We start from the raw sequence: 18,002 nt of genomic DNA, 5'->3' as shown, positions 1-18,002 counted from the left end.
TCAACCTCTAAGAAAGTGAATAAAACATGTATTTAAAGCTAATGTATGATGTGACGACTTTATTTACACAACATCATCAAGTGTTTGTTTGTGTTTTTCTACTGAAACACAATAAGACTCATTACGGCAGAGAGTGCACGTGGATGAATGAAGGCGACGTCCTCCCACCTCCGTGTTCTATACGTTGATGAATGGCGACTTCCTCAGCGTGCACTCTGTATTGATTATTGCAATTACACACTATTACGCTTCTATTACCCGCACTGACTGTTTTTAATTACACCGGAGAGCGAGAGGGGGAGAGAGTGAAGGAGGAGGGGGAGAGAGGGGGAGAGAGAGAGAGAGAGAGAGAGAGAGAGAGAGAGACACAATCCAGATAGATGGATGAAGCGAGACACCGCAGCAAACTAATTAAAACAGAAACTTTTTTTTTTTGTTTCAGCGAGTTGACAGGGAATGAATCTGGCAGGGAATTAATCTATCCGCGGGGGAACACAATAAGGAGTCGCACACACATACTACACACAAACAGACACACACACACACACACACACACACACACAGGAAGGTGCAATGCAGAGTGCCGTTGCCATGGTTACCGAGTGTGCCCACCACATCATGCGGCAGAGTTAATGCAGAGGTGTGTGTGCATGTGTGCATGTGCGTGTGTGTGCGTGTGTGTGTGTGTGTGTGTGTGTGTGTGTGTGTGTGTGTGTGTGTGTGTGTGTGTGTGTGTGTGCGTGTGCGTGTGTGTGTGTGTTGTTTAAGGTTTCACTTCATCAGCGGCCCTGACCTATTCCGACATCCGCTGCACAAGTAGCCCAAAGGTTGAAGAGATAAATCCAGAGTGTTCCCGGTTGAGTGTTCACTGTTTGGCAGCAGCCTCCGGTCCGGGGCTCTCACACCCTCGAGGTGAAGTGTCACTTGTGTGTCTGCGGCGGGTGACGACAGGTCGGAGGGGAAAATATTTGGCGAGCGAGAGATAAGCACTTCAAGTCAAGAACTAAGTAAAGTGGTTTTCTTTTGGGCCACTCAGAAATTGGGGAGTTTTCATCCCTCTCATGTACTGGTTGTAGTAGTTTAATACTTTAAACACTATTTGATTTCATTTTGGGACTTTTGATCATTAGGTAAGTTGTAGATTGTCAAGTCTCATTATTTGTGGAGATATCTTGGAAAGTTTGTTTTGCCGATTATACTTTTGTTAACCTAAACCCTGACTTTAGACCAATGAGCTCCAAAAGTTTATCATGTGGAGACACCTACACTGGAAATATTTACACCAAGTTTGGTTAAGATCCGTTTATGGGATGTTGAGTTATTCTGTACACATACACACACAACAACACCCTGATTGTGCAGCTAACCCAGAATGCAGTGTCAAACAGGAAGTAGAATCATGTTTCAAACATCGAACAGAAATATGTGAGTACAAATACTTTGGTCCTGTATATCCAGGGAGTAAATGTTATTTTCACTACTGTAAAGAAGGAGACCGAGGGGTAGAGTTGATTAAGAGTGAGATGGAGAGTCCACACATGTCAGTGGTCGGCGGTCACTCTTCCATTCGGCTGAAACACACAGCCCAGTGCTTCCAGTAGCAATCAAAACAACAAGCTCAGCACAAATCTGAAACAGCCGGTCACTCTCCCTCTCTTCAAGGAGCTGTCAGAGGAGATCCAATACCAAAAGAAGAATTACTCGTGCAAGGTTTACAAATGATACCAGCTCGGTGTCAAGTGCTATCGATTCCCTGTGATTTCTTCAAACAGAAACAAAATGGCAGGTATTTTAAGTGAAGAGCGTAAATCACCTCTGCAGGAGGAGACACATGTATGAGCTGAGTGGGCGTGTCCCGGCTCCTCCTCCCTCACACCGGGCCCCCCCGCACGTGTGAGGCCGGTTTCCACTGGGCCTGTAACACCTCGTTGTTCTTTCACAGACTCCTACCTGAGTCCACTCTCAGCCTTGTAACCCTCCCTCTCTCCTCCCATGGTTTTTCACGAGACCTTTTATGAGAAAACCCACAGCGGGTGAAAGTGTCCGTAACTGATGCTGTGTGTGTGTCTGCCAAAAAATCACTGTCACTGTGAAGGCCGGGGGGGGGGGGGGGGGTGTAATTGAAGGCGGTGGCAGCTCATTAGGCTCGATGATGGTGGCGAGCACCTGGTCTGGACCTGAGAGAACGGTACGAGAGTGAAAGGAGCAGGAGAGGAGGACGGGCCGGGAGGGATGGAGGTGAAGCTCAGAGTCAGATTGACCTCCCTCAAAAGGTCTGTATTTAAAAATGGAGATTAGAGCGAATCACTTCCACTTCCAAGATCATTTTCTGAACTATGAGAAAAGAACAGCAGCTTGAGTCAGAGCCTTATCTGGTGCTGGTCCAGTGAAATAGAGAGTGGAAATAACTCCAGCAACATGAGACCATTACCAGTAACATTCCTCTCCATCTACACTACTGGTTTCCATTGGGAGAATTTCTGAGGGTATTGTATGGTCCACATAATTCTTATTCAGAATGTAGACACTCGAGTTAAGTAAAAACAAAAACAGTATAATAAAGTGTAGTATAGGGCAGTCAGTAATACTGAAGGGTAATAAATGGTGTAGCAGAATATTAAGTTTATTATACAGCATAGTTTAGCAAAGTTTAAATTGAAGTTTTGACTAAATCTTCAATCTTTCTGTCAGGCTGATTTACAAAGTAAAATACCTATTAAATAGCAAAGTGCTGTTTTAGAACTGAGAGTTCTATCAGTCAAACTGATGTAGCACTGCTTCCTCTTATTTCAAACAATCTCTGTTATTTATTACAACCTCCTCAGAACAATAAAAATACAGATTCATTATCGTTCAAGTCTTAGATATAACGTAAAAAGTTCATTCCTAAAATCGGGGGGGGGGGGGGGGGGGGGGGGGTTTGAGCTTTGTGGGAAATTGATAACACATCTGAAACGTTGTGCTGCAGACATAAATCTCAAGTCTTTGTTCCTCCAAGAAAATGTGCTCTCCTTTTTTTATCCTGCGGTGAAAAGTGATTCTGTCTCGAGGAGTGACGTCCGGAGGAAAGTGTGCAACAGGTTTATTTTCCAGCGGCTGACACATTATATCATTACATAAGTTAAATCCTTCATTTATAAAGTTTAAACTGTTTTATGCAGTAAACATATTAATGTGTGAAATGATACGCTGCAGTAAAAGCTGTAGTCATCCCATGTCACCCTGCACGCTATAAGAAGATGGACATTATCTATTTTTAAAGCAAGGTCTCCAGTCACTCATCCGCAAACCTCAACATTATACATTCTGTATCTCTCCTTTAAATGGGCATAAAGACCTTCACATATCATTGCTCATAGAGCTAAAGTCAGGGTAACGCTCCCCCGCACAGAGACAACACACCGGTCCATGATAGGCTGTGGTAATGTGTGAAGACTGCAGAGTAAGTAGGTTAGACCCCAGGGGCCTGAAAGTCACTGTCTGGCTTCAAACAGCCAAAGAATTATGACAGGGGTTGCAACATCTGCTGCCTCAGAGACGAGACAGTGATGGATGGCCAGGTGTGTGTGTGTGTGTGTGTGTGTGTGTGTGTGTGTGTGTGTGTGTGTGTGTGTACCAGTGCTGCACACACGTACAGTCCAGGAAACGGCACATGCATACAGTATGTGCACAGACACACACACACACACAATTACAAACAGACTGAGGCACCGTTTTAATAAGCAATGCATACATCTGCGACAGATGACATTTACTATGAGACACAAATAAACAATGCTTTGCCAAATTCACAAACAAGCGGATACACAAGTGTGCGTGGCTATGTGGGGCACACACGCACACACACACGCACACACACACAAAAAAACACACTCAGACATTTTTGTTTTGGCTCGCTGTTTAATACCCGTCAACAACTTCCATATGAATGCTTTTCCAGTTGAATAAATAATCCCAAACACAGGAGATAAAGATTAATGATGTATTTATCATGCGATGACAAGCAGCTCTACGCTACACATAAAAGATCAGTATCTAGATGTCAATAGCAAATCCTATTTGATGAGATTACTGAGCAGCGGGAAGCGTAATGCCACTTCACTGTCGGGGAAACGAATCCACATTCATAAAACACGACATACTTGGTCGACGTGAGCTTTTCCAAGATGAATGCGTCCCTCCCATGCTCATAAATCTGAGGTGTTAATACAGAAGGACAAAGCAGTAGTTTTCTTATACACTGTATTTATCTCAAATGAAAGACGTGTGTGTGTGTGTGTGTCAATCTACGTGAGGCTGAATCGTAGTGTGTGTTGACAGCGCGTAGCTTCAGGCCGATGAGGAAACAACTTTGCCTATAATTACACTATATAGTCCCCGTATATATGGTCATTAACACCATCTCTTATCAAGTATACACCACAATGCAAGTGTAAAAAGATCCAGACGTGTTGTGACATGAGGAGCAGGGAACAGGAAGAGGCAAGTGCTGACAGTGTATCTGAGATAACAGCTGATCTGTGGTTTTAATGGTCGACTGTTAGTGATGTTCTTTTAATTGAGCATATCGAGCTAATATTTAAACTTATATATTTATATATCTATCGATGTGAACTGATCAACCTTGTTGGATCATCTTCCAAAGTTAAAAGTGTCATCTTACAATCAGATGTTACTTTTGATTTATGACTTTCTTAGACTACTTTTAAAAGCTACTGCTTCTTGTTTGCATGTCTTTCCTTTTCGACTGCTCTGGGAGAGGGGGCCGGGCTGGGGGCCGCGGGGGTCTTGCGCCCAGTGGGGATGGGGGGGAGGATGGGCTTGACGTTGGATCCGGGACGTCGATCGGAGGAGGGGGACACGTCCTCGGCCGGTTGATCTGTGTCTGGATGGGGAGCGTCAGGGGCGGGGTCTGAGGCCAGGGCATCTGAAAAGGAAGAGTTTTATTTAAGATATGGAGATACACAGAGGAATGTGCTAAAATAATACAGTCATCTTTATCATCTTGTAAAGAAAAGTATAATTTAGGAGATTTACAGAGTTTTCAACCTGAAAAAATTTGGACTAAACTATACATGAAACTTTAAAAAGTGTTAAAACTAAAAACATAATATGTGCACAACAAATTACGTGTTGCATTTTCCCTGGCTCGAATACATATATCCATCAATACATGAATGACAAATAGCTAACAAAGAAATAATAACCTTCGAGTGTTTCCGAGGCTTGTCCAGGGTCAGCGGTATTGAGCGGTGCCACTGGGACAATCAGGGCCCCGGCTGAACTGGGCACGGACAGAGATGAACTGGCCTGAGACTCGTCCAGGCTGCTTGCAGATGGGTAAAGACAAGGATAGAAAAGGAGGGAAGATGTTGACGCAGTGAGAAGTGTACGAGTTTTACAAATAGGAAAAAACACTAACGCATTCACACCGACAGACACACAACTCCCATCAGAGAGACAGGATCTCCTGCTTCAATGTGTGAGATAGAAACACACAAGTTAAGACACATCCCTGCTGAGCGCAGTGACGACAGGTAGGTAGACGTCTGGTAGCCTCTATAGAAATACTGAAGGGATGAGTAATGCAGAGTGCAACACTGGGGGCAGGTTTCACTCACACAGGCTGACAGAAGGTTTTTGTGAAGCTCGCCTCCTCAGTGCACGATACCACGGGGAACAAATCAATTTACTGTATCTCTGCATCTGTAGCATCTCTTTTTAGAGGAGAAGTAATGACAAAATGTTGTGCGGGTTAGGGAGAGAGCTGTGTGTGCTGTTGCATGCAAAATACACAACACACACACACACACACACACACATGCTATATCAGTGCAAGACTGATAGAATCCATATTTCTGCAGCAAGTAGGTTCATTGAGCAGAAAAAATGCTTCTTCAAAAAGCAGCAAAAGCTTTAAAATGTGATTTCAGGAGTGGGTGTGTTTGTGTGTCTGTGCACGTGTGCGGGGTTGTCTGCTCACATTTGTCCCCACATGGCTCATACCAGTAAAACGCACTCTAAAAAAGAACCAAGGAGGAAAACATTGTGCGACAGAAGCAGTTTCCTGCTGACAAATCTTCAGCTTGAGATTGTTATGGAAACACAAGACTTGATTCTCAGGAGGAATCAAAGAGACGTTCTTATGAGTCGTGCAGAGCGAAGGCTCAACAACTCAATATCTGTTACACATACATGTGTATTATACATGTGTAACATATGTACACAGATCCATTCAAGATCAGATACAGAAACATCTGGTCTTTAACTCTATGTTTGCACGAGCACCTGTTACTGTTCAGTGTTCACTGATCCACTGCAACATTAAAAAAGGTACCTGGTGTGTGTGTGTGTGTGTGTGTGTGTGTGTGTGTGTGTGTGTGAAAGGTAAGAATTAGGGCTAAGCAAGTAGTAAATATTGTCAAGGAATGTCTCCATGAAATTTATGGAAGTCAATTAAATGTCCTTTGTGGTTAAGGAGAGATAATTGTGTGTGTGTATGTGTGTGTGCGTGGGTGTGCGTGGGTGTGCGTGTGGGTATGTGTGTGTGTGTATGTGCTTGTGTAAGGTTAGGATTAGGGCTAAGCGAGTAGTAAATATGGTTAAGGAAAGTCTCCAGGAAATTTATGGAAGTCAATTAAATGTCCTTTGTGGTTACCGAGAGATAATTGTGTGTGTTTTGTGTGTGTGTGTGTGTGTGTTTGTGTGTGTACCTGTGATCATCACTGAAATGTGCACCAGGATCATGACCCTGCTCTGGTGACGGGGCTGTTTGAGGAGAGCTGAGACGGACAAAAAAACACAATAAAGATCTTCACCAGTATAAATCACAGGATAAAGCATTTTCACACACACAAACACAATCCACTAATATACAACATGGGACCGTTCATTCATATTTGGTTTAGTGAGAAGAAGGCGACAGGTACTAAGGTACATTTGAGGAAAGCACGAGTACGCGTCCGTTACTGCAAACAGTTTGGACACCTGCCACTTCACCTTCAAGGTCAAACACAAGCCACAGGCCATCAAAACGCAGTTAGGACAAGTGCTGCCATTACTACAAATCTGGCCCGGATGAGAGTGGCCACTTGGAATTAGGCGCTGGAGTGTGTGCTCCTGATAATGGACCTTTTGAAGAGCTGGCTGTAGACCCCTGGACTCTTCCCCACTATCGCCTCCCGAACCAGCTGCTCCCGCCTTCTGATGGACGCCAGCTCCTGCAGGGAGGAGAGACAGGCAGACGGAGGAGGTGAGGAGAAGACGCAGCACGAAGGTGAGATGAAGGGGAGACAGGAGATGAATGGTAGGTGTGGATGTTGATCAAAGGGGACAAACAGGGGTGAACGTGGATGCAGGTAGGAAAAGAAAAGCAAGCATCCTGTCAGAGGGTTGATGTTATTATAGATTTAATAGAGTCAAGATGATGATGTAGCACTCCTGAAAGGCTTCCCAGCTGATACATCTTTCATCCCACAGCTTGGGACTCACCGCGGCGCTCTTCTGAGGGGCGAGCTCTAACTGGATCTTGGTGATATAGTTTCTGTGGGCGGGATCTGAGAGGTCGAGAGCTGAGGCCAGGTGGGACGTGAGCTTCACTGATCCTGACCCCAACGGGGGGGACGCCGGCTTCTCATCCCGCACGGGACCTGAGGCCAAACGAGAGTGTATATTAGTACTGGGTAATACTGTGTATGATGGTAACAGAATACTTATGGGCACACGGTGCTTATAGAAACATATAATGCACAATGTAAAGCATGAACAAATCTGATTCATAGTGATAATAACTTAAAGTGGCACACTGAAGCACAGATTTAACAGTTTGAAACTCTGACTTTCTAATAAAAAGGTTTTAAGTCAAAGCTGAGATACTAAGAAATGACTCAAGTGAATTCATCTGACTTTCTACTGCTTCTCCAGAACCAGAGACCTTGTATAATAGTTTAAATGAGCTGATCAAAGACTGTATATAAAGATGGACATTTGGCTACACAGCCTTGTGAAAAGAACAACCATAAACAAGAAAAACATAATTTACTTTTTAGTTCGTTTTTTGTCCCATCTGACTTATGATGTATACTGCAGCCAGCCACCAGGGGGCATACAGAGACTCTTTGGCTCTCCTACAGTCTGTGGCAACGACCCTGACGCTTTAATGCTTTGAACAAACAAACACACACCTGTGGAGATGTGGCCAGGGGGCGCTGTGTTGTTGGGTTCTTCTTCCTGCTCCTCCAGCACCAGGTATTCTTTCACTGCCTGCCTCAGTGTCGGGTACGTTTCTTCCCAGTCATCTGCTCACACACACACACACACACACACACACACACACACACACACACACAAACACACACACAGACACACACACAAGAAAAGCTGGTTGTGAACAGAGCCCAATACATCTCTCATCAAACAGTAATGACTCAAAGATATGGGGAGGATGACCTTAGTGTAATGAGGTGCTGGCCAGCAGTGCATAAAAGTGATGAGTGTCCCCGGCTCCCTGTATGTTCGTCTCATTAAGAAACAGCTAACATGTCTGAGTGCTTTCATGAGGGAATGATAAACACAGCTAGTCCGCGGCCACGTGCCCTTAATGCATACGGTAATTGGATTGAAAGTGGAGTGTATGGATTTTAGAGGAGTGTGTTTAATTTATCCGTGCCAGGGGAAGAGATCGGGGGGGGGGGGGGGGGGGGGGGATATTTGCTTTTTTTTGCGACAGTTCCAATGACGAGCGGCCTGTGAAGAGAGCAGGACATCACAATCTCCATCTTACTAACACGATAAACAAAGGTTGAATAAGTAGAAAGATCATAACATCTCATTTGGGAACCCATTAGGTGTTTTCTTAGCTTAAACACTAATGTTTGTGGAAAATTATTCCATAAATATTCATAGCACTTTACACTGCAATTAAACATAACATTTACTAATTAGTAGAATGGATCAAATTAGCCACGGGAGAATATTAAATTAGTGTAAGTAAGCACCGGATTGTAGATGAATTAATACGGCTAATGGCATAACGGGAAATAATTCGGTGACAGAGTGCTGCCTGGCCGTACCACAGGGGATCACTTCATCGAAGAAGCCCGGCCGCTGCCTGTTGGTGTTCCTGTAGAGCTCCAGACGGGAGGCGGCCATGTCGATCTGCTCCGGGGTGTAGAGCCCTCGGCCCCTGAGGTGGCCCCTGTACTTGTCCTCTCGGGTGGGGATGAGGAGGATGTACCGAGGCTCGAAGGAGCTGTTCTTCAGACTGAACACACCCTGCAGGGACGGACCAGCAGCCACACAAGTTTATGATACACCTATAAATTATAACTGTATGACTCCCTCAGCTACTTCTTTGGGAGTTAAGGAGATTTTGGGGGTGAGCACAGATACGGTTTACTGAAGATTTTGTAAGTTTACACAAGAGACGACTGATTTTATTTATCAACTGTTAAATCAGTTAAAATTGAAACTTTTTAACGAACATGCTGGTTTGAAAACTTTGATTTGACAAAATAGACAATGCAAAAAAGGTGTGTATTCGTAAGATGAGTGAATAAATACAATTTTATATTTAGTCTTATATGTTTGGTTGTATATTTATGTGTTTAGTTGTTGTTATTTATAATAAAATGCGCACCTCCAGCTCCACATGCAAACAGCAGGCCAGTCCTTCTCTGGCCACGTCCTCAATGGCGTCTCTGCTCAGCCCGAAGCTGTGACCCCCGTACTGCAAGGTCTGCATGAACTTACCCTGAGAGGGTGTTTCCATTTTTGACGGGGCGGGGGGGAAGAAGGAGAGAACATTTTAGTGCAGCACTAAAGAACAGTTAGGAGCTTTTTATCAACTCAAGTCACACACATACACAGCCTCAGCATGTTAGATAAGCAACCCGAGGTCACTTGTCCACCTGCGAACTGATCTTTTCACCTGGTTTGTTACTTCTCACACGTGACCTCTGACCTCTGACCCTGTGTCTGCCGGCCTTCAGGGCTGTTGGGCAGCTCTCAAGAGGCTTATGGACAAATCCAATACAGATGTATGAATAAAACTGAAAGAATTAGTTATGATCCCCGAGATAAAGCTGTCGTTTTTTGGTATTACTGTAAATTTGGAGGCTTCAAATGTCATTTCTGAGAATTGGAGACTGTCAGGTTAACTTGATCCACTTCCTCTGTTAGAGGAGACAAAGAGGCATCAATGGCAGCATCAAAGCCTGCGCTGTGTAAATCACGTCATGACCACCACCTCTACTGCCCCCCCCCCCCCCCCCCCACCCCCCCGCCACTCTTACGGGATGAAACGCATGTCTTCAAGGTGCAGGGACCCATTTCTCTGAGGCGACCATTTGACTGAATGTAAAGGTTTTAAACAGAATATCGGCCGGTTACAGTAAAAAATCAATCCATCCTGCTACAAACTAATTATCTCATCTACTCCACTCGTTATGACCGAGGAAGCCAATTAAGAAACTGTGTGAGTTATGTGACCGGAGCTCATTTCAGATGCAGCTTTTCAAAAAACCAAAGCCTACATTTCATCAGCGTGCAGGCGAGAATTATTATGTTCCGAGTGACTTATGGATCTGTGCAGGAGATCAGAACTTTTCTTCTCATGCAGCCACTCCTCGGACCTTTGATGCTGAAAATAAAACTTTTAGTGTCGGGGGGACGCACCATGTGAATCATGGTCTGGAAGTCCTCTTCAGTGACAAAATGGTAATCCTTTCCATTCTCCTCCCCGAAGTATGGCTCCCTTGTGGTGTGACAAATTCTGTGGACAGACACACACACACACACACACACACACAGGGAAATATTCATCAAACACATCCAGCGATACAATTTATGACATCAATGTGTAACCACTAAGGGCCAGTAAGGGGGCAGAAAACCAGTCAACCACCCAGTGAGAGCCAAGAATATGTTGTTAATTTATGATAGAGAGGTTTCTCTCCATGTGTTTCGCTTCATGTTTCTTTATGTTCATACGTATCTGATCCTCATTTGATATCTGAACGCTGCTTCTTATACCAAACTAGTTGTGTAATCTAATATCCACAGATAAAATATAGTTTCATTTACAGAGTTTTTGGTTGGTGTGATCTTTCCGTCTCATTATGTTGTGAAGAAATCCCCTTGTTCCAGGCTAAAGTGTAATCTGAGGCAAAACTGATGTGAGTCACGATGTCGGGTACTTTTGAAAATGATGCTGACATTTTTGTATGATTGTCCCTATTTGTGTGTCTGGATCATTATCACCTTGTTAATCTGTGGTGGATGGATCCTGCTATTTACATTGCAGGGATACAAGTGACTGATCTAACTACTTCTAAGGCTTCATAGCACATTTAGTCTTCGATCTTAAATTTCTTACTGTACAAACAAATAAACGTGTCATACAACTATTAAATCATTTTAATAGACACCCTGTTCTCATATCTGTGCAGCTTTTAGCTTGTATGGCATAAATATAGCAGTGTGGGAAATTGTGCATGAAAGTAAGTAAATGACACATGAAAGTGAATTAGTAGTAGATTTAACGTCCATATTAACATAGGTTTGTTTTACATTGTGGATACCCGATAAGTGATTTTAATACTTAACATATGAGTTTATCATATTGGATTAATGTATCCAAAGTTTTGGGCTTATATAAGAACTAATAATTGACACTGAGTCTCAGAGGACTGGACATAAACTCCATACTGACCCATATCCAAAGTACTCGTTAAAGTCCTGACACAGTCGGTGGGCCAGCTCTCTCTTCCCACAGCCTTGAGGACCCGTCAGCACCAGCATGGGATAGGGAGAGTCGGCACTGGGCAAGGTACTGGTAGGAAGGACACACACACACACACACATACACACAGACACACACACAGTTATCTCCCTCCAATTAACTTGAGATGAACAAGACTTAAGTATAATAAAACCACAAACTTCACCCTTCCTGAATGTCGCCCTTACGATCGATATAAAAAGGAACCTTGGAGGTAAAGTGGACGTGTGCTTTCTAGGAAGCATGGGGGGGAATGTTAAAACGAGTCGAGCTGCAGCATTTTATTTGCTGATGATGGATGTTTTCAGAAAAAAGTGCTGATGCATGAACTCATCTTTTTCCTTCTTTCAGAGAGGAGATAATATGAGCAGTACAGGGACACTGCAGATAAAACCCCGCTCGTGTTTTGAAACAAGTGTCAGGGTGGATGAGTTTACAAGATATCTACAGTTATATATATATATGAGGTTGTGGTATTATTTGTAGTATTGTGTACCTGTCGTAGAGCAGCTGGGGCTGCATCAGCTGATACAAGAGGTGGGTCATGTGTTCTCGGGCGGCCACCACGTCCATCGGAGGATCGTATTTGTTCACGGACGCCACCTGGAATCGGTGATATTTAAATGTTGATGTTGTTATCGTTATTTACCAATCACAGACTGGATGTAAAGATGGACGACGTGCCTCCACTTCCTCCTGGTTTATCCCAGATACGGATGCTGCCATCTTTTATGCTTGGCTTCAGTTTACCAAACAGAATAACGTGTTAATTTCTACCTTCTCTCTAGCAGTGACTTCCTCTTGGTCCAGCAGAGTGAGGTGTTGCAGAAGATAAACAACTGACAGTCTGTAGTCTCTTTGCTCCTGTTAGTTACACAAAAAACATATGGTGAAGTTACATTAAAGCACATTCTCTGAGATGAAACCTCATAAAGAATACACTCAACAGCGGCGCCAGAGTAAAACACTGACCAGATGGAGGTCATCATGGAAGCTCGAGTGCATTACAGGCCACAGCAGGATATATGATGTGGATGATGACCTCTCACCTCTGACATACAAACGAGTGCTAGTTCAGATAGAAGGTTTGTGTTACCTGGACGGGGTTGTGCAGCAGATTGAGGTCCCTCAACAGGAGAAGATCGTGAATGTGCTTACACTCCTGAATCTCACAAATCTGAGAAAATAAAACACACAAAAAAAAATCATGCTGTGGGATTCCTCTGGGGCAGCTCATTGGTAAACATTGAAATTAGAAAAGCATGAAATTTCACTCTCTATCTTGTCTATTTAATATATCAGTATATTTGTTGTTGTGTCTTAATTTTTGTACTGAATCTCTGTTATGAACCAGTTCTCTGTCTCTGGACCAGTACCAGGTTCTTCTCCAGGTTGAGGGAGCCCAGCAGGTGGAGGTTCTGGAGGCCAGAGAGGCTGCTGAGGCTGTTCAGAGACAAGTCGAGAACCTGCAGACTCTTCAGATTCTCCAACCCTTCAATCCTCTCCAGCCGGTTCCCCCTCTGGACACAGACAGAAAGAGACACATGAGCGTCATGCATATGCATGTGCACGCCAGCAGCTTCCGAACCACCACCTCTGCTTCATATCCGCTAAACGATTCCCGCTAATAAATATTAAGGACGTGTCATGGTCGCTCTGCGGGACGCCTGAACTTCCTCTCCCCTCAGCGCTGGGTTGAGTGACAGGCTGCCGCTCTCTGCTAAATCCTGATGGGTGAGGACTGACAGGCGAACAGCTGGCAACCCACTCCTCCCTCGTCGGGGTCCCCGGCCTGCCTCTCACTCCATTCCGGTGACTCAAGTTGTTATCTCGCCGTCTGGCCACACCTCGCCCGGCCTCTGCCAAGCACGTCGCCTGGCAGGGGGGGGGGGGGGGGGGGTCGACTGCGTTGGTCCCTTGAAGCTCGGGGTCGTTGCTGTGATGAGCGAGGAAACAGGCCGGCTGACAGGGCCGTGCTGTTTGGGGAGGCGGTGAGCGAGGCGGGGGGGGGGGGGGGGGTCAGGGATGGGTTTAGATGGATGCTGGACGGATGAGGTGGTTGTGTGCTGAACCTGGTCCAGGCTCTCTCTCCAACACCGGCAGCTGTCAGCCAAGGGGGCAGACACAGAAGGACCGGTGGCTGCTGACAATGAGGAAACACGGATAGAGGAGAGCACACGCGTGTTCACACACACAGAGCCACGTGGAGAGAGGGAGCAAGAGAGTGAGAAGAGGCCTGCTGGTCGACCATATGTTGAATCTGTAAACAGGGGGCCGAGGGTTTGACTGGAGGTAAAAACCTGTCCCCCCCCGAAAACAGAGACATGGATACAGGGGAGAGAAAAGAGAGGGAACCAGAAGCAGGTGAAATTGAGCACACAAGGGAATAACAACCCCAAATTCATTCCAACAAGTGTTTGTGTGCACAGTGCTCATCCACTGAAGCATCGACAGTCATGCAAAATGCTCGTGCACGTGTGATTGTGCGCCCGTTTGTAAACAACGGAGAAAAGAAAACAACCTACGAGGCAGAGATGACTCAGCGGCAGGTTGTCCAAGCCGTGGATCCTGGAGATCTTGTTGCACGCGAGGCTGAGATGAGCGAGCCGGCTGCATTTCTCCAGACCACTGACCTCGCTGAAGCTGTTGTCTGAGGGGTGGGGGGGGCGCAACTTAGGAATAATACACAGGGGGGAAATACAGGTGGAGAGACGGTGTTTGTTAGCAGACATCTTACATCGAACAAGAAAGAAGCTGGGGGGATGATTTCCAGTGCACATGGATGTAAATGCTGCTCAGTAAGGATACGGTCTAGATCCAGTTTGCTCAGAGATGAATAGGCGGACAGGTCCTTCATTGCTGTCATGCGGTTGTGGGAGAAATTGACCTCCTGGGGAAAAGAAAGAGCAGCACACTGAGTAAAGAAGCCTTAAGTACGTCTCTCTGAAGAAATACTTGGGCTAAATCCAGAGTGTGGAAAAGAATCTTTAATTCAATAAAAGTTCACTGTCATTCAAGGGCAGCTAATGCCTGGTAAGCATTTTCTAAGTGACTACAGATGGGCTATGGAAATCTGGGCCTATCTTGGGGGAATAGCGTGAGAGAAGGAAGCCCGAGCCACCAATCACGTGCTGCCTTATCCTGTCAGCTCAAGGTCCTGAGTCACCTTTAAGTTCTTGGGTGGCTGGAATCCAAAGAAGTTGGAGATGTGGTTGTGGGAGGCGTCCAGGACGACGAGGTAGGGCATGTGGCTCAGGCAGGACAAATCTAGCAGAGGAGAAAAGTGGAGGATTAAGTTAATCTGTCTGTTTTATATATAAATAATAAATCTCTAATAGGAGTAAACACATGCACGTCATCCAATTTAAAAATAAGACTCACCTTGAATTTTGTTGTGAGGCAGCTCCAGCTTTTGAAGATGGACAAAGTTGCTTAAGACGGAGATGTCGCTGAGATTGTGATTCTAGAACAGAGATAAATCAAGTTAAATGAAAACTGCCTCTAAATGCAAAGAGACACAATATGGCTGTGTATTATGATTTGATCTTGTTAAATTAGATAGTACTTATAAGCCTGAGTGTGTCTGTTCATGAATCCTGAAGTGTTTTCTGTTTTTACCTGCTTGTAAAAATCATTGCTGCTCCAAAGTGCGTATCACTCATTTATTATGATTTATTTATTTTAAAAGGTAGAATTAAATACATTTGATAAAAGAAAGACCTGATGAATTTAGATACAAAAATGTATGTTAATGTTTCTAAAATAAATTCCTTGTCCTTCTATACTAAATCTAGATTAAATGGTATATATATATATATACATATATGCTTAAATGTAATCTTTTATCCATTTATTGTGATTAGTTTTGGTATTTATTCTATATTGACTCTTACATATTCTCTCTCTCTCCCTCTCTCTCTCCCTCTCTCTCTCTCTCATTTAACTCTTAATATCTTGTATCTGTATATGTTTTTGTTGGTTTTAAGTGCAAAGGGTCTTACAGGCAGAGACAGTTGATAGTACAGGTGCTGCAGCCCAGTGCCCACACGTCTGAGCTGGTTCACACGACTGGAAACCAGCTCCGCAGTCAAAACCCCAGTCTTCTGTAAACATCACGACACAAAATGCATTCATTAAAAAGTCCCCCTGAGGCCAGCGTGTGGAGACTGTGCAGCTTTTTACAGCAGGGGGAGTGAGGGAGCCAACAGCCCAGCTTTACACCAGCATGGCATGAGGCCACTAGAAAGCATCACCCAGTAGCTTCCTGCCCCTAGAAGCTCACATGCACGTGGGTCATGCAGATGGACCAAGCGTCTAATTGATCATAACACTGCTAATAGCAAATAGCAAATAATCCAGCATGTGACCTTGTGTTGTTGTTTCACTTCCACAGACCTCTCCTGCAAGATTACCTGCTTCACCTGTGGAGCAATCATGGATTTGGGTTTTAAAAACTCACACACACACACACACACACACACACACACACACACACACACACACACACACACACACACACACACACACACACACACACACACACACACACACACACACACACACACACACACACACAGCAGTTCACATTTGAATAAATAACAACATGTAAGGGAAACTGAGAGACGTGTTTATTTGTGTGGAAGCCTCACCTCCATGTCTGTGTTCTCCTCCGGCTCGTCCCTGCTGGGAGATGCTGGGAGCTACTGGGAGCTACTGGGAGCTGCGGCGGAGGAGGCGTCAGTGGCGTCAGTGGCTGTGAGAGAGACACTTCCGCTGTCAACACAAAAACATCCACTGATGAAGTGGAAGCGACTGTCTCTGATGAAAACCGTTTAAAGACAACTGACTTTAAAGCAACGCTGTTGGGAGACAGCTGTCCCAGTCGCCTCGTGTGTTTAGGGTCGGTTGTCCCTGTCGGTTGTTGTCTTCATTGTCTCTTAAAGAAGCCTCACCGACGATGGACCAGGCTAACCACTGACTGACAGGCACTCTAAATGAATGGGTGACATTTAAAAAACCTTTTAAACATCCGGATCCCGGTGATCTGACAAGTTCGCGTCAACTCTCAGCGTCCTCCTCTGTCGCCCAGCAACAGGTGCAAGGAACTATGGGTAGTGTAGTTTTTTTTTTTTACCAGCCACAATTTCCACATGTGGGTTTTAAAGCGTTTAAACTCCCCAGGGACTTAAACAGAAATTAAAAAGGTTCCATTGGGAAACTACACGTTGGTATCAGATGTGAGTTTTATTTAAAAAGACGTTAACGAGGAGATCAGGAGGGTGGAGGTGCTCCACGTGTCCATCACGTGTCTGAATGAGGAGCAGCAGGTCATTATGAGGGAATCACCGGTGTCGATTTGGATTGAGCTGCAGCCGCCTGAGAGCATCTGTCCCTTCACAGCAGAACACACACACTGCACTTCCTGTAAAAGTTCACTCGCAGAAAGAAACATCACACACAGAAACATGCAGGAGGAAATATCAAAGCACTTCCACTTAAACCAAGCAGCGATTGAAGAATATCAGTGGTTTCAATTATGTTTACTTATTCCCTATATCAGAGGTCTTCAACAGGGGGTCCGCAGAGGCACTGATTAGACCATTTTTTAATTTGTTTATAATTAATTAATTTTCTAACCAATTTTTTTCCCACAAATTTAAATGTCTTTAAATAGACATTAAGATGCATCCAACATATTGTGAGGCTGATTTGACCCTCTCCCTAACAACCTCCATCCGTCCAAGGTTAGATAAGTTGTGTGCTCCCCATCAGGGTCCGACATCTCATTAATGTGGAAGTATGTGTGCCATCCACAGATGGCTTGAGGATTCACTGTCTCCTCTACATGTATGTTTAAAATAAAACATGAATCTGTGTATTACTTTAATAGCTCAGTGCTGTATGCAAGATGTATGTTTATAAATGGCACTGACATGGCCACCCTGTACCTGGCACATGTTTAAATTAAAAACATGAATATATGAACCTGTGTAATATTTGAATAGCTTAGTATTGAATGCACAATAACAGGGTAGCTTTGTTTAAACATGGCACTAGTTTAATATAAAACACAATTTTATACAATATATATATATATATAGTAGGGGGTCCCTAATCCATCTCTCCACCAGTTTGGGGGTCCTTGGCCTGAAAAACGTTGAAGACCCTTGCCCTAAATGACAAAATCTAATAAGTTATCTTATGGAGGGAATATGAGAAGTTT

At 44.4% G+C, this 18,002-nt stretch overlaps 1 protein-coding gene across 1 annotated transcript; it reads right to left on the bottom strand.

Moving 5' to 3' along the window:
• Positions 1-4,712: 4,712 nt before the first annotated feature.
• Positions 4,713-16,489, bottom strand: lrguk (leucine-rich repeats and guanylate kinase domain containing). Its single transcript, XM_053415471.1, has 22 exons — positions 16,429-16,489; positions 16,147-16,200; positions 15,781-15,882; positions 15,161-15,242; positions 14,946-15,046; positions 14,588-14,669; positions 14,305-14,429; positions 13,156-13,299; positions 12,876-12,956; positions 12,557-12,643; positions 12,276-12,382; positions 11,711-11,830; positions 10,675-10,771; positions 10,159-10,170; positions 9,638-9,751; positions 9,072-9,273; positions 8,194-8,297; positions 7,492-7,665; positions 7,132-7,220; positions 6,714-6,782; positions 5,208-5,326; positions 4,713-4,927 (listed from the first exon to the last, which is right to left on the bottom strand). Exons 1-22 carry the CDS (start codon positions 16,432-16,434, stop codon positions 4,713-4,715), a joined length of 2,286 nt encoding a protein of 761 aa, XP_053271446.1. The 5' UTR covers positions 16,435-16,489.
• Positions 16,490-18,002: the final 1,513 nt, after the last annotated feature.

Source organism: Pleuronectes platessa, chromosome 22 (genome assembly GCF_947347685.1).
Source record: "Pleuronectes platessa chromosome 22, fPlePla1.1, whole genome shotgun sequence".
In the NCBI taxonomy this organism is placed as follows: Eukaryota; Metazoa; Chordata; class Actinopteri; order Pleuronectiformes; family Pleuronectidae; genus Pleuronectes; species Pleuronectes platessa.
This window is presented reverse-complemented; position numbering and strand designations above follow the sequence as displayed.

Coding starts and splice junctions, on each gene's coding strand:
- lrguk (XM_053415471.1), bottom strand. Junction 15,883..16,146: donor AAGTGAAACAACAACACAAG/GTCACATGCTGG, acceptor TGATGTTTACAG/AAGACTGGGGTTTTGACTGC. Junction 14,430..14,587: donor GAGCAAACTGGATCTAGACC/GTATCCTTACTG, acceptor CCCACCCCTCAG/ACAACAGCTTCAGCGAGGTC.